The sequence below is a fragment of the Amblyomma mixtum genome, chromosome 2, assembly GCF_055824585.1.
Source record: "Amblyomma mixtum isolate Tamu chromosome 2, ASM5582458v1, whole genome shotgun sequence".
In the NCBI taxonomy this organism is placed as follows: domain Eukaryota; kingdom Metazoa; phylum Arthropoda; class Arachnida; order Ixodida; family Ixodidae; genus Amblyomma; species Amblyomma mixtum.
In genome coordinates, this window is record NC_143013.1 from 204,884,269 (window position 1) to 204,897,801 (window position 13,533).

The following is a 13,533-nucleotide window of genomic DNA, read 5'->3' on the forward strand; positions in this document are numbered from 1 at the left end:
GTTTGACTGCCCCGAATGCCAGACGCGTGATGGAAGCCGCTCACTCATATGCACTCGCCCAAAGAGCACACGTGACTCGAAGCTCTCATCTATAGCTCTGGTAAAATGCATACACGGCACGGCCGTGCCTGCCATACAACATGCGCAGACAGCGAAGGTGTGCAGGGCCCATTATAGCTAAAGTTGGAGCAACGTCGAGTGTTCGTGGTGCCCTGCCTCTGGGCTTAACGCCGCCATTACGAATGAACCACGCTGCTGCGTTGCCATGTTTTGGAAGCTCAATACGTAGAAAGAATACAACAGTTGTGTCTTGCCGGTGCTCAACTACAGCACAGACACATGCGAAAGTAAAGGCTTTTAAATTAAACCGGGAAGTGAGCAGCAATGTACAGAAAGGGAAATAGTAGGCTTAAAAATAATAGACAGAAATAAAGCAGGCGGGAATTTAGAAATAAACGCAGACTGATGATTCCGGCTAAAATTAAGCAGAGGTAAACCGAAATGGACAGCAAAGTGCAATGGATCGGATTCCAAAGGAAGGTGAACGACAGTTGGCGGAGATATGGTGACCTCGGCTCTCACAGGACAGGGTTAAGGGGAGACGAATGGGAAAGTCCGTTGCCGTGCGATAAGAGTAGCAGGGATGATCACGATAAGGATTAATACTAGGACGCTCCTTCACGAGGAAAGTGATTTCGAAACAAGCCTCACGCGGCCTGACATTAATGCTTATGGTACAGGCGTTGACTCTCCTGTAACTAATAAAATGCCTTGAGTTGTACGGTCAGGACGGAATAGAACACGAACAGCGCTCGTAAAGGAAAAACATTTCACCTGTGTGCATCCAGCTCCAGCGCACAACTAGCTTGATTCGTGTTTCAGAGTAAAAGGTCTATCGAAGTACCGTCTCTGCAAAAGTAACCAGGCTGCATGGTTTGCTTCTAGCTTGTATAGTGGAGCACTTGTGGCTTTCCTAAAGATCAAAAGGTGTTGGAAGGTAAGAAGACCCCCCGTTGTTAACGACTATTTCAGCTTGAGGGAAGCTGTAGGGGCTCCACTGTACGAGCTAGAAGCAAACCATGCAGCCTGGTTACTTTTGACAAAGACTGTACGTATTCATAAACCAGTTGTAATGGAATATCTCGCTGCAAAGTAGAAAAGTACGACATATTCGTGTTCCCTTTTAATTCTGACCTGACCTACATCCCCTAGTTGATCATACTGCTTAAGATAGGAGAATGAAGAGGTCAAAATTTTTGTATGGGCTAGTCGGTGGTTCATCTTAAGGAAGGTAAAAGCAGCGCAAATAAACGGGGACACAAGGGAGACACAACCAACAGGACAGGACTGTCAGCGCCAGTCCTGTTGGTTGTGTCTCTTTTGTGTCCGGTTTATTTGCGCTGCTTTTACCTTCCTTAAGAATGAAGAGGGTTTGTTTCAGCATCCTAAATTATTTATCCGCATATTATTGCTGTTGCAAGAAGTTAGAAGCCGATCTCAAAGCAGCGCAGGTTAGCTAGTTTGCGTTTATGCAATTTATTGATGTCAGTTTAATGAGCACATGCTGCAGATGCAATAATCATCAAATTCGGCACTATGACAAAAAAGAAAGAGACAAAACGCTGTCAGTAATCTCTAGCAAAGGTGTGCTCTGCAGAGTTTTTCTGAGACACTTTAGCGAAACAGTGATTCCATGCAACACTGTTCAATGACCTCTACGGTCGCGAGCAGAAGGACCTTACACCATAGGCGATGTATTAGACGACTATAAGAATTTCTTCTCACGTTAGGAGCATTACAACGAAGTGTTCGGGGATCATTAAATGTCACTTTTTTGTGCTCTTGAGACTTAGCCAGGGTAATGATTAATAATCTCCTTCTCCTAAGCCTAAAACTGGTAACTCTCACTGCGCCCACTTTGAGAAAGAGCCACGGCCCTCATTACCGCGTCCCCTCGCGGTGCAGCAATTTCAATGAGCGCACAGGCGACGCGAAAACTGCCCCATGCCTCCACGAGCTGCTAAGGTCCTCCGGGGGGGGGCTGCCAGGCAGCCTCCGTTTTGACGCGCTTAGTAGGCACCGTAGCGTGGAGGGGTTGCCTCGCACCGGTGCGTTCGAATGGCACGCTCCAGTGTAGCACGCCCGTTTGTTTGCGTACGGCGGGGGCGCTTAACGGTGCGCGGATGACACGAAGACGGGCCGCTAAAGACCCGCTGTTGTTCTCGCAGTTCGCGCTGCAAGGCAGCCATTTGAATACAATAGACACGCTCGGGCGCACGACTTAAACGTTATACAAGAGGAAGCAGCACCGACAGCAAGCGTTCATTCTGCGCGCAGATTAGAGAGTCTTATGCTGTTGCAGCAATAAACACGCGCAGGACGGTGTTTCTTCTTCACGTGTTTTCGCGAGCATAACGAAGAAGCGCGAGACCGAGGAAAGAGCCGCTAAGCGATACGCAGGGTTAAGGGAGATTGCGGCGTATAATTTAGGTATCGACTCGTCCCAGCCTCACGGCGCTTGTTTTGGATTTCCTGCGGCTATTAAGAGATAACTAGACAAGTTCGCTAAGCCACGCAGGTCGTTGCTTTGGTGTTTACTTGGCTGTAAGGCCGTTGCTTTGGTGTTTACCCGACTACAGATGTATGTCGTCCGTGCACTGCTACAAAGGCTTTTTTGGGTACCGTGAACTGCACTACCTCCATCGCGTGATTTGTTAGTATTTTCGTGTTTAAACAGAGTATGCACCTTCATAAAGAGTGCTTCCGGTCGTCTCATGCAGGACTTTTAAAGTGCGGATGGTAAAGAATGTTACACTTGTATGTTATTTGGCGCCTATTCATGTTCACTTTATTCATTTGGCCCTCAAGGTACTCTAAGCACTACCCTGTGTCAAGCCAGAAGTCAGTACTTCCGAGCAAAGCCATGAAAAGTCGCTTGTAAAAAAAGCATTGCATCTTTGTGCAACTATGCGTCGTTGAATGGTTTCGATAACTGAGAGGGTGTCATGCTTCAAAATTTTGAGCGAGCATATTTTTTGAACATGAAGGTTATGAACGCAATTTTTTTTCAGCTATAGTAAGGTATAGTATGGTACATCGCAAATCCCTCCTCGGCACTCTCGCAGTTTTCTTCTATTGTAAAAAACGTACGCCATCGGTTTTCTATGGCCGTCTCTTAACTACTTGGTGGCAACGCAGGACAAACTTTAAAATAAAGATCTTGCTACGCGTCAGACGATTACACCATTCCCATCAATATGTTCATAACAGCATCTTACAATATTCCACAGCTGCTTCGCGATTATTGTTTAAAACAAACCCCATTATTTTTTTATGGCAGTATTAACTACTCGATGCGAGCGCTGGACAAACTTTAGCAGCAAGGTTTTGCAACCCATCGCAAGTTTACACGATTTCCATAAATATTTTCATAACAGTACATTAAAATATTTCACAGTTGCCTCCCAATTAAAAGTGGCGCCCAAGAAACCTGTTCTTATTCCGCCCAGAAAACTTTTTAGTAAAAAACAAAACAAAATTCAGACCTGTTAGCTTGCTTTGCTTTCAAGCAGGTGCGAACCAATCTTTTGACTCCCTTGGCCAGTAATCTCACATTAATCATTTAATTCCGTCTCGTATGCTGATATTTCCTTGCCAGAAATTCACTGCTTAGATCAAAGCCTTAAATCGCGCTCGCAGAAGCTACAAGCTTGACGCACGACGCTAAATGCACGCAAAGCATGTGAGCTTGTGCGTACTTAAGACAGCCGAAACCAAAAACATCTAACGCATCCACTGGGGACATTCATTGCGGGATAATATTATAAAGGCGTAACAAGTATGCAAGCTTATTTGAGCGAGCCTCGCTTTGTGAGTTCAGGGTAAATTTTAGTTCGTAAACTTCATCGGATATTCCAGGCACCGAACAAAAACAGAAGCATTCGGAAAAAGCCGGCATACGCAATTTAGTCGAGATCCGCTACATTGAGACTGCTTTTAATACGAAGGCATTGGCTCGAGGCACCAATGCTAATCCTGAAGCGTAGTTAGGAGAACTGGACGGTAAGAATAAAAACAAGAAATAATAGCGGCTGAGCATAAATAGCAGTCTCGCGGACGTGTATTCCGCGCTGCTGCCTTTAGATTGCGTACATAAAAAAAAATAATTGCTCCAAAGTTTCGGAGGCTGCGAAGTTAGGCGCAGCCAGCTCAGACCGGTGCAGGTGCAATAAACCGGGCGTCAGCTACCACCACTCACATCTGGATACGTGCCAGCGATTCATAAGTGAGAGCAAAAAAAAAAATATTAACAAGAGTGAGTCACAGAGGTCAGCGCCGTCAGTTCCAAGCTGGGGCAAGGAACAAGTGCATCGCACCCTAAATCGGTAAATCAGGAGAAAAACAAGCGGTCGTTTTTTGTTTTTTTTTTACCTTGCAACCTAAAATCGGCGGACTATCGGAGAAGTTCACGGGCTCTATTTTGCTGCGCTTTTTTTCCAGTTTGCTTCATTAAAGGCGGTTCTGCAGATGTCCATTTGAATAATCCCAAGTAGAGAGCAGCGCCTGAACTAGGACAGTCCTGCTTGCTGCCTACGTTGCTCTCCTTGAAGCTGTTTTTTTATCTAGCGCCGGAGTTCTGGAAAACGCTGCTCCCTTTGCCATGCATTTTATTACACAGACTTCCGTTGCCAACCACTGTGGCGCCGTTCGCGATGCCTAAGCGTGGCGGCAAACTGAAAACCATGACCATGCGCTAATTTATTCGAGCTTTATTCTGCCATGGTACCACGTGGTCACTTTGACGTCGTCGTCAGCACAAAACTTCGGTTGCTCGTAATATTATTCCTCGCTTTGCACGAGGTCAGTTTTTGAACTGCAGTTTCCGCTCTGCAGTTAGAAGTTGTCCCTTCTCTTAACGAGACTGGATTCATGCTTGTTTTAGCACGTCTCCCGCATACGCGTCATTAATGCTGCCTATCAATGAGCGCGAGTCAGTGGCGTCTTAGAGGGCGAGGAATTCAGAGAATTATTGCGGTTGCCTATGGTTCTGTCACGATCACGAGTTCATGCTTTCTTTCCCTACATCAAGCAATTCTGGAAAATGGCATTTTTCAACGGGAAAGATAATGAATGCCATTTTTTCATATATTGTAAGATTTAATTATTACAGTCAATAAGTCCGCAGACATCGCCTCGGCAAGCTTGCATTCTTTTTTTTTTTGCAATTAAAGTTTTTGTTGCCGTCAAAAGCGTTCCCCACTGGTTTTCTATGCCAGTCTTAACTGTTTGTTGCGAGCGATAGAAACACTATAAAACAGAGATTTTGCTACACATCGGAAGAATGGACCATTACCTTCAATATTTCCATAACAGCACCTCACAATATTCCAGTATTAAATTTTTTTGTGCGAAAAAGCTGGACATGTACGCGTTTAAATTTGCAAGCGATAGCGTTTAACGTTGCGTTCGCGACTCAGAGTCATGCGTCAGCTATTGAATTTAGTAATCTCGTAATGGATTTGTGGGTATATAATGTGCGCTCACCTACTAGCAACGTGGTGCTGACAAGAACATTTCACGTTTCGGTAGTCGCTGATTTCCATTATAATATCTCTTTACTTGATGACGGCATGGGATGTAGCATTTCCTAAAGGGAAGTAGAGTCGAAATATTTTCTTGTTTTGTGGCATAGGTCCGATTTCCAAACGCCGACACTCACCTTCTAGTAACCAACTTTCCTTAGCGTGAATCGCTTAGCACTCCTAGTCTTTGCTGGGCTAAGGATGTGCGACTAATTTTGCTTGTTTGTGCTGTTAGCGTCATTAAGGTGTCATTAGCGACTCAGTCTAGCCTTTATGTCTCTTGACTCAGCCGGCTGAAATGCACGGTCACAGGCGCCGAGCATTTAAAAGCACGTAACCAACGGATGAAAAATTAAGAAAATGACGAGAGAACAAGCAGCGCCACGCGCTATCTGTTAAATCACTCGCCTTGTGCTTCGGGGTTTTCAACAGTAAAATATGTGTACGCACCTCACAGAGGGTATGCGCCATTCTTCAGTTCAAGACAACAGCAACAACACTGATCGCGGCGGCCTGCGCATGCGATCGAGTAGTCTAAAACATTCGAAAACCAAGGTCCTCTGCTTGCGCCAGCGTTGGTTCAAATTCTGTTCGTAGAAATAGTGTGGCAAGTTTGTTTCTCTGGTCGCCGTTACGAACACAAATTTTAAAGCGTTTCGGATAACTTCTGCCTTACGTTCGCTGCTGCTTCTCCTGAACTTGCCACGAATGGAAGCTGAAGGCATTCATGCTCAAAAAGAAAGGAGGTGTTCCGTAGCAGTCCACTGGCTCGCACCGTAAACTTGCTGCACCGACAAAAGAATGTTAGTATGGGAGGCTTGTCTTACTAAAAAACGTCTTGAGCCACTACATGCGCTGCTCCTATGGGAAAAAAATTCAGTGATTACTCAAGTATCTTGAGCAAAGCGAATCCTCTTGGAACTGCAAAACATAAGCCCCAATATACAAAAAAAATTTATTCGGCTTCAGACGAAAAAAAATAACTATACGAGACATAAGAATTCTCGTTCAACATTAGGGCTGTCGCTGGAAAGTTTTTCCAAACATTTATACCACGTGAAAAAAAACAATGAATTCATCGGAGCGCAATTGCGTGGGTGCAGTTTATTTTTCTTGAAACGTGAGAGCGAGCCAAAGGGACGTGGATGTATGCGAGTGGAATTACATCAGTGGCTCCGTTTAGTACGGTTCGATTAATGTATGCGTTTCAATGGAAATAAGCAAAAAAAAAAACGGGCTATGGAATGGAAACAGGCCTCCCGAGGAACAGTTTCGCATTAGTGGTGCTCCACTTCGGCACATGGCTCACGTAGCGAAGCGAGCAGCACAGCTCACTGTGACCGAGAGATTGACTGCTGGATTATCCTGCGTGTAGTTTTCATACAATAAAAGTGCATTCAATAATGTGGCGTATACATTAGATATCCGATTTCTTTGCCATCCTAGGGAGCGAGCTCTAGAAACCTGATAGTGAACTTGAGCATACAAACTAGTTCATTTGGTTGCCGTGCATGTGTTAGCTGTAACTCTGGGTTAGTTCATACGGAAAAAGGACTCCAAAATAGATATTTTAGTTGCCTTGTTTGAGGGGAAAAAATCGTCATTTAAACAATACTGCGCTTCGAATGACTTCTATTTCCGGGAAAATGTGATGGATTTACATTTCGAGGTAACGTCATGAGCCTTTGGTCGCGCCATGGAATAAATCTGACGTTTTGCAACATGAGCCTGTCGTTGTCATCAATGGCTAATCTCTACTGAACTACTTCGCCCTCATGCAGCCTCATTTTCAAACTCATTTTCAGCCTAATGATCAAAATCATTCATGAAATCAGGTAGAACAAAGGTACTGTACGAAGAACCATATGGTGTGTTGAATAACTCGGCCCCGTTAAAAACAGGCTTTGGGTTCATCTCGTGAGATAGTTTCGTAGTCTGGATAGAATTTTATCTGGCGGGCAGAGAAAAAAATACCTTGTGTAGTAAAGGAGGGTGTGAAATTTCTTCGAAAGCTTTCTAAAAATCAATGAATAATTAAATCCACATGTGCCACTGAAAACACAATGCTCTCAACCAATGAGTTCTCGTTTCTTTGTTAGCCTAAGAACCTCTAGTTTATTTCGTACATATATGCTGAGGATACTGTAAGGAGGTTGTTTCTTGTTATAAGCCGAGCTGCGAATGAACATCTATTTATAGCGGTCAGTTGAACAAGACGAATTATTCAACATTCTAAATATACAGACTCTAAGGTTTAATGGTACGATTTGAAGCCTAGATTCGCAATTCAAGGCACGATATCGAATTACTGGACGCATGTTGCTTTTACCTCTTCTTATTCGTTATAATACAACAAAATGCTAAAAGATGTTCTAATATACTCCCCGTACGCCCTCTTGGCCAAGCCAAAATATAAACGATCACCACAGGTTACGAATCGAAATTGCTTGGTTTCATGAATGTCAAATGTGACCGGCGGCAGCCGGTGGTCGAGCGTGTTTTCTTATCTTCGCGGAAATTTTGGAAACCAGGCATCAGTTCATAAAAAACTTCTGATTCGTAGCAGTAAAGTAAACCTACCACTGGCATAATTGCAGCCTGCCTGTCGTACGCTTTATCGCCTATCACGACGTACCAGCTGCGACCGCGAACGGGCTCCGCTGTGATAACCGCGAAGCTCCACTATAGCCTAGTGGCGGGCTGGAAACCGGCCTCCAAAAACTGACGCACACAAGTGTGGAAGAAAGTACACTTACCGACAGGTTACACTGAGAGATAACAGTTCATTTAGCTTTCTGATTGCGCAAAGCAACGACGCTACTGACAAGGCCACTTCGAATCACTACATCCAACTCTCAAAAGCCTCGCTCGAAGACCCAGTTTAGCAAAACGGCAGCCTGGGTAGTGGCCGCTGCAGTCGCGCCAGCGTTCGCTGCCCCTTGCGGCAGTTTCCGATAGCTTGGCATCCGCACCTGCTTAACGCTACCGCTATCGTAAAACCGGCCTCGGCTGGCCATTTGCACCTTCATGCGGTATCTCGGGCGAAGGAACGGGCCGGTCATTAAGTGGGCACATTAAGTAGACACGGCTTTGGTGCGAGGAATTCACTGCGATTTAGCGCTACGACAGCACTGTGGGGCACGCCCAGCGAGAGAGCGCAGCAAAGGTGCAATGAAAAAACCCCTATTGAACTGCAAATGAAACTGCAATCGTTTTAAATTCTGCTCGAGTATTATCGCTGTTCGCTAACGTTCACGACGCAAAAAGGACAGACGGCGAGGGAGGGGTGATAAGAACCCTAGAGCGGCGGTTCTTGATTAATGCAGACAATCTTACAGTTTCGAATAAAAAAAATTTACGCTATTCGAATTCCAGTGTGCCTCAAGCAACTTGATATTGTAAGCAGTCTGTAGCCTATCAACTAAGATGTAGACACGTAAACGAATGTCTGATGATGTGGTCATAAGTAAGAATGAGCAAAAATTGGGCCGACACTGAATCTCCGCCTTATGGGTATGGTGCGACAGAGTTAATGATTATTTGCTGCTTTCTTAGACTCTCTTTCTGATTACACATACTCACTGCAATACAATAGTGGGCATAGTATATCACGTGATACTCCGCAAGACACACAAGGTCTCTCTTTAAGCAACTCGAACGAACGTGCCTCAATGGCCTAGGGGAAGCGAGTCTGCCACGCGATTCAATGGTCATGTGTCCGCTACCAAACTAGTTGCCCTAGTATTCTTTTCAGTGTAATTTAATCTAATTTACGCTCTTACCTGTCATAACGACATTTCAGCCATTCTACGACACCGTTGTCATAATTTCACGCGTTTTAATCATTTTTATTCCACATCTCAACGTGTGGCGTCACAACACTCTCGGCCAATCCTGAATTATAGTGACAACGCGCGCATCTCTTCCTCCGACCGTCCGCTCTAACCCTGTCGCGTTAAAAAGAGTTCACCTGGCAAAATAAAAAACAGTGCGTTTACAGCAGCGTGTATAAAGAAGCAAGAACTACAATCTACACCCGCAATGAACGCTTCGTTTCATTTTGTTGTTATTTCCTTGAGGCTGGTGCCTGCAAGCACCAACCGTCCATGCTTAACTGCCAGTTGTACAAGCAAATTAAATGAGGCTTGGGATATATGTATGCGAGCGTGGCGACGCACACAGTCATGCCTTGGCATACAAAACCATCGGCTATGCTTAGCGATGCAGTTCCGCTTTCTTCCTTATTTGCACAACTTGACAATAATTTTCATTAAAGAAGATGGAAACAAGATTTATTTTTATTACCCGATATCTTCTGCATATTAGCACTCCGAACAGCAGCCTGGTAAACTTATTTGTTTCTTCTTCGATTCATATACCTACTTGATTGATTGATTGATTGATTGATTGATTGATTGATTGATTGATTGATTGATTGATTGATTGATTGATTGATTGATTGATTGATTCTCTCATATGTGCAGTTCTGGACGCCACAGGCAAGTTCCCGAGCGGTGTTCTGACGGCACTGTCCCCTTCCTCTGATCCGGGCTCCTACGACGAATGCCTCTCCATAGGCGACCATGACAACGTCGGAAGACTGACACGTGGCGACCAGGAGTCCGCCAGGATGGCTGGCCGGTACTGCACGGTGCTCTGGGTCGCCAGCGCGGCCTCCTTAGTCAGCAAGCTGTCCGACAGTGGTGGCATCTGGAACGACACGGTGAGTCTTGTTCAGCGGCCGGCGGAAGGAACTGTTCCAGGTTATGCAGCTCTTTTAGTTTACTGTAGCACCAGAAAATGAATCGACAGGGGCTCTACGGCAATTCGTTAACGCTCTTCTTGCGACCCGACAAATCTGAGAGCATTTGCAGCCAGAATAAGTATTATGGAAAACCTGTTCGTGGGACAAAAGAAAAGTCGAAATACACAACATTGTTCGCGGAAAAGTTATGCGGACAGGTGACAGATCCGCCCACATCCGGTTTTTATGTTCGATGGTTGACGTCCATTCATGATGGAGTGCTCTCGACGTGCCCAAACGAACAAACACTCAACCACGCCGCATAAAACTTGAGAAACTGAGATAACAGCATTTGACGCAGTTTTGCATTCATCTCATTCCGTTTTGCCCTTGCCTGCTTTTAGGAGAAAGTTCACTTGTACGTTCTTCATCTCTCTGTAGTTTTCTAAACGAGGGATATGTTTTAAACGAAATGCAAATATTCGAAAACCTGTAGTCTCTGAAGAAAACCGACCGACGTTTCTAAAAACCCTGTGCTTAGCGTGCGATAGGCTTATGCGCCGCTTATGCGCCATGAAGCGCAACACAACCTTTTGGCTGACTGACCGCAAGCCATGGTCACTACATGCCCTACCACGATGTTGATCGAGCGGCAATGAGCGCAAAACATCCGCCCCGCCGACGCCTCACAAGCGCAGTAGCCTTGCGTTGGCGACGAATAAGCACCACCGCCGTTGTATCTATCCGGTCGGCCTGTCGTCCGCCGACACCTTCAAGGGTACAAGAATTTCATATCTGTCATTTTTCTTAATGCTGTGTTTGAACCCCTTTTGTTGTGCCTTTCCCGCGGTGACATTCTCCCGATGCAGCATGCACCACACTCGGTAAGGCACACGATCACGCTGTCGCTAGCTGCACGGCCTGTCGTCTCCCTTCGCTCGTGACGATAAAGGGGGACACATGTGGTAACACCAGGCGCTGTAGTCGCAGTTCACATTACTTTCGCCCCCCTTTGTTCTCTTCTTCTGCTCCCTCTCTCTGTCTCTCCTGAGCATCTCTCATCGCCCTGTTTCCGTGGATAGCCATGTTGATTACAGTAGGCTCAATTTGTTACCTCCTAATAAAGCTTTGTGAATTATATGTGCATCATTATGCCGTTCTGTTGCCTCAACTTGTCCCGTTTTTCCGCGCTAATTTATTTATTAATAGACATGTAAACAACCGGCTGAATTCAGCACGCTTCAGGGCAGCATCGTCCACAAAGAGCGCAAAAAGGCAAGCCCTTCATCTTCTTTTGTGTTCTGTCCGATTCAGGGCCGACCATGTTTTCTGAAGAAAGAAACGAATAATTTGGATGATCAGTATGTGCTTGTGAATCATAGTGTCATAGGCCCCCGAAGAGGGGACAGCGCCTGCACACACACCGCCTATACTGAACCACGGCCGTAACCTGCAGCACCCATTATAACGACAGTTCCTACTTGTAAGATCGATATAGCACGTACTATCAGCGTCAAATGAAATGCGAACAAAACACCTGAAACGCGAGCACAAAAAATCATGCATATTAGAGGATAGAGGTGAAATACAGGCGTGGGCTATTAACAGTTCAGAAGAGCGGTCTTTTCGGCTTCGATGGGAAAATCAACTGCTCATGTATTTTGCCTCCCTAGTTTAATATCTGCGATTTGTGCTGTTCGCGTTTCAATTGGCTTGTTCGCGTTTCAATTGACGCTGACAGTACATCAAGCTCCAACATAAGTACAGAGTTGATCAAAAGTTTTCTGGCCACAGGGTCTGATTTCGAGCTATACAGGCGGGTTATTACGAAACCCCCAAAGTTCGAAACCTCTCTAGAGAGTAGGAGAAGTATTTTTACCACATCTGAGAACCTTGATAGCTTTATAGGCACCTTAAGTACCAGAATATAGCATTGAAAAGAAGACCCTGTGACCTGGGAATTTTTGACCCACTCTGTACGTCTGTATTCGGATGGACTTGGCAAAAGGGTCCCACCATGGATGCGACCGGCGAGATCACCGCTGTCTGTTGTAAGTCCCGCGGTGGGGCGAGACGTTTGGAAGTTTTCTCCCTTCATCACACGGACTTCAGAAACACGCGTCCGCAGAGGTTCGGTAGCCAAGCTTCCCGATGAACACGCAACGCAGCGCAGTTTCTTAAGACGCGCATAGTGCGCGAAGTTTCCTCGTATGAGAACAGCCTCCGAGTTCCTTTGTTTTTCTCATTCGCGACGGCTCGCTGAATCTGCTCAAGACACTAAAACACGAAAAAAATTGCAACACAACACGGCAGCGCAAGCCTGTGGGCTTCGTGTTTTTGAAGGAAGTGACCCGCCACACTGGTGGCCTTATCGGCCGACGGGGGCTCGCTGACTTCGAGGAAGCGTCTATTTGTGCCCTAGTCCAGTAAATGCAGGGGCAAGTTAAAACGGGTGTTAAAGCTATCAGGCTTTTAAGTGCACAGACGGGCACAGGCGTGATGACGTTTTGAGATGAGCAGTAAAAAAAAACTTAGTGAGGAGGCTTTAAAGAGCGCGCGAAACGTAAACAAACGAAAAAAACTGTAGGTACTTTCTTGTGCACCAAACTTGGGCCTTGACTGCGAATGCACGGCTCAACTGATATGTCATGGTTAGTTTTAACCTTCAGTGAAAGCGCAGAACGCAGAAATTCTTTTATTTCTTCTTCATAAAACTGCCGGTTTGGCGGTTAGGAATCGAACCCGCGTTGCCGCCTTCAGCAGCAGAGCGCCACAGGCACTGAGTCATTGTGGCGGGAAAACTCGACTGGATTTACGGAAAACATCGCGAATTGGCAGCCACGCTTAGTCTCCGTGGCCAAAGAAGACGACGATCCGTAGACGTGAAGCTCGCTTGCAAACCGAACGCTTGGCCTGGATCATTGTTGGACGTCGCCAGGAAACTAGATTAAGCTCAACCACAACACCCTCTAACATTTGGTGGAGGTGCGTCTTTCACCCTGAATCATTTTGTTCTGCGCCATGGTTGCCCTAAGGAACTTCTCACCGAACGGGGCCGTGTCTTCCTCTCAGACAACGTCGTCGAAGCACTCCGACAATTCCACATTGTTCGCCGCTCTACAATGGCCTACCACCCAAAAACATTTGGTATGACTGAACGTTTCAACCGCGCATTGAGCTACATGCTCTCCAAGTATGTTGATTCCG

The 13,533-nt window shown here is 45.8% G+C and overlaps 1 protein-coding gene across 1 annotated transcript in view; it reads left to right on the forward strand.

Annotated features, from left to right (window-relative positions):
- LOC149362309 (uncharacterized) overlaps nucleotides 1-13,533 on the forward strand; it is a 69,546-nt gene that overhangs the window by 8,006 nt on the left and 48,007 nt on the right. Inside the window, exon 2 of the mRNA XM_089572984.1 lies at nucleotides 10,067-10,305. Within this exon, the coding sequence (XP_089429110.1) occupies nucleotides 10,067-10,305 (239 nt within the window). The remainder of the gene's footprint in view (nucleotides 1-10,066; nucleotides 10,306-13,533) is intronic.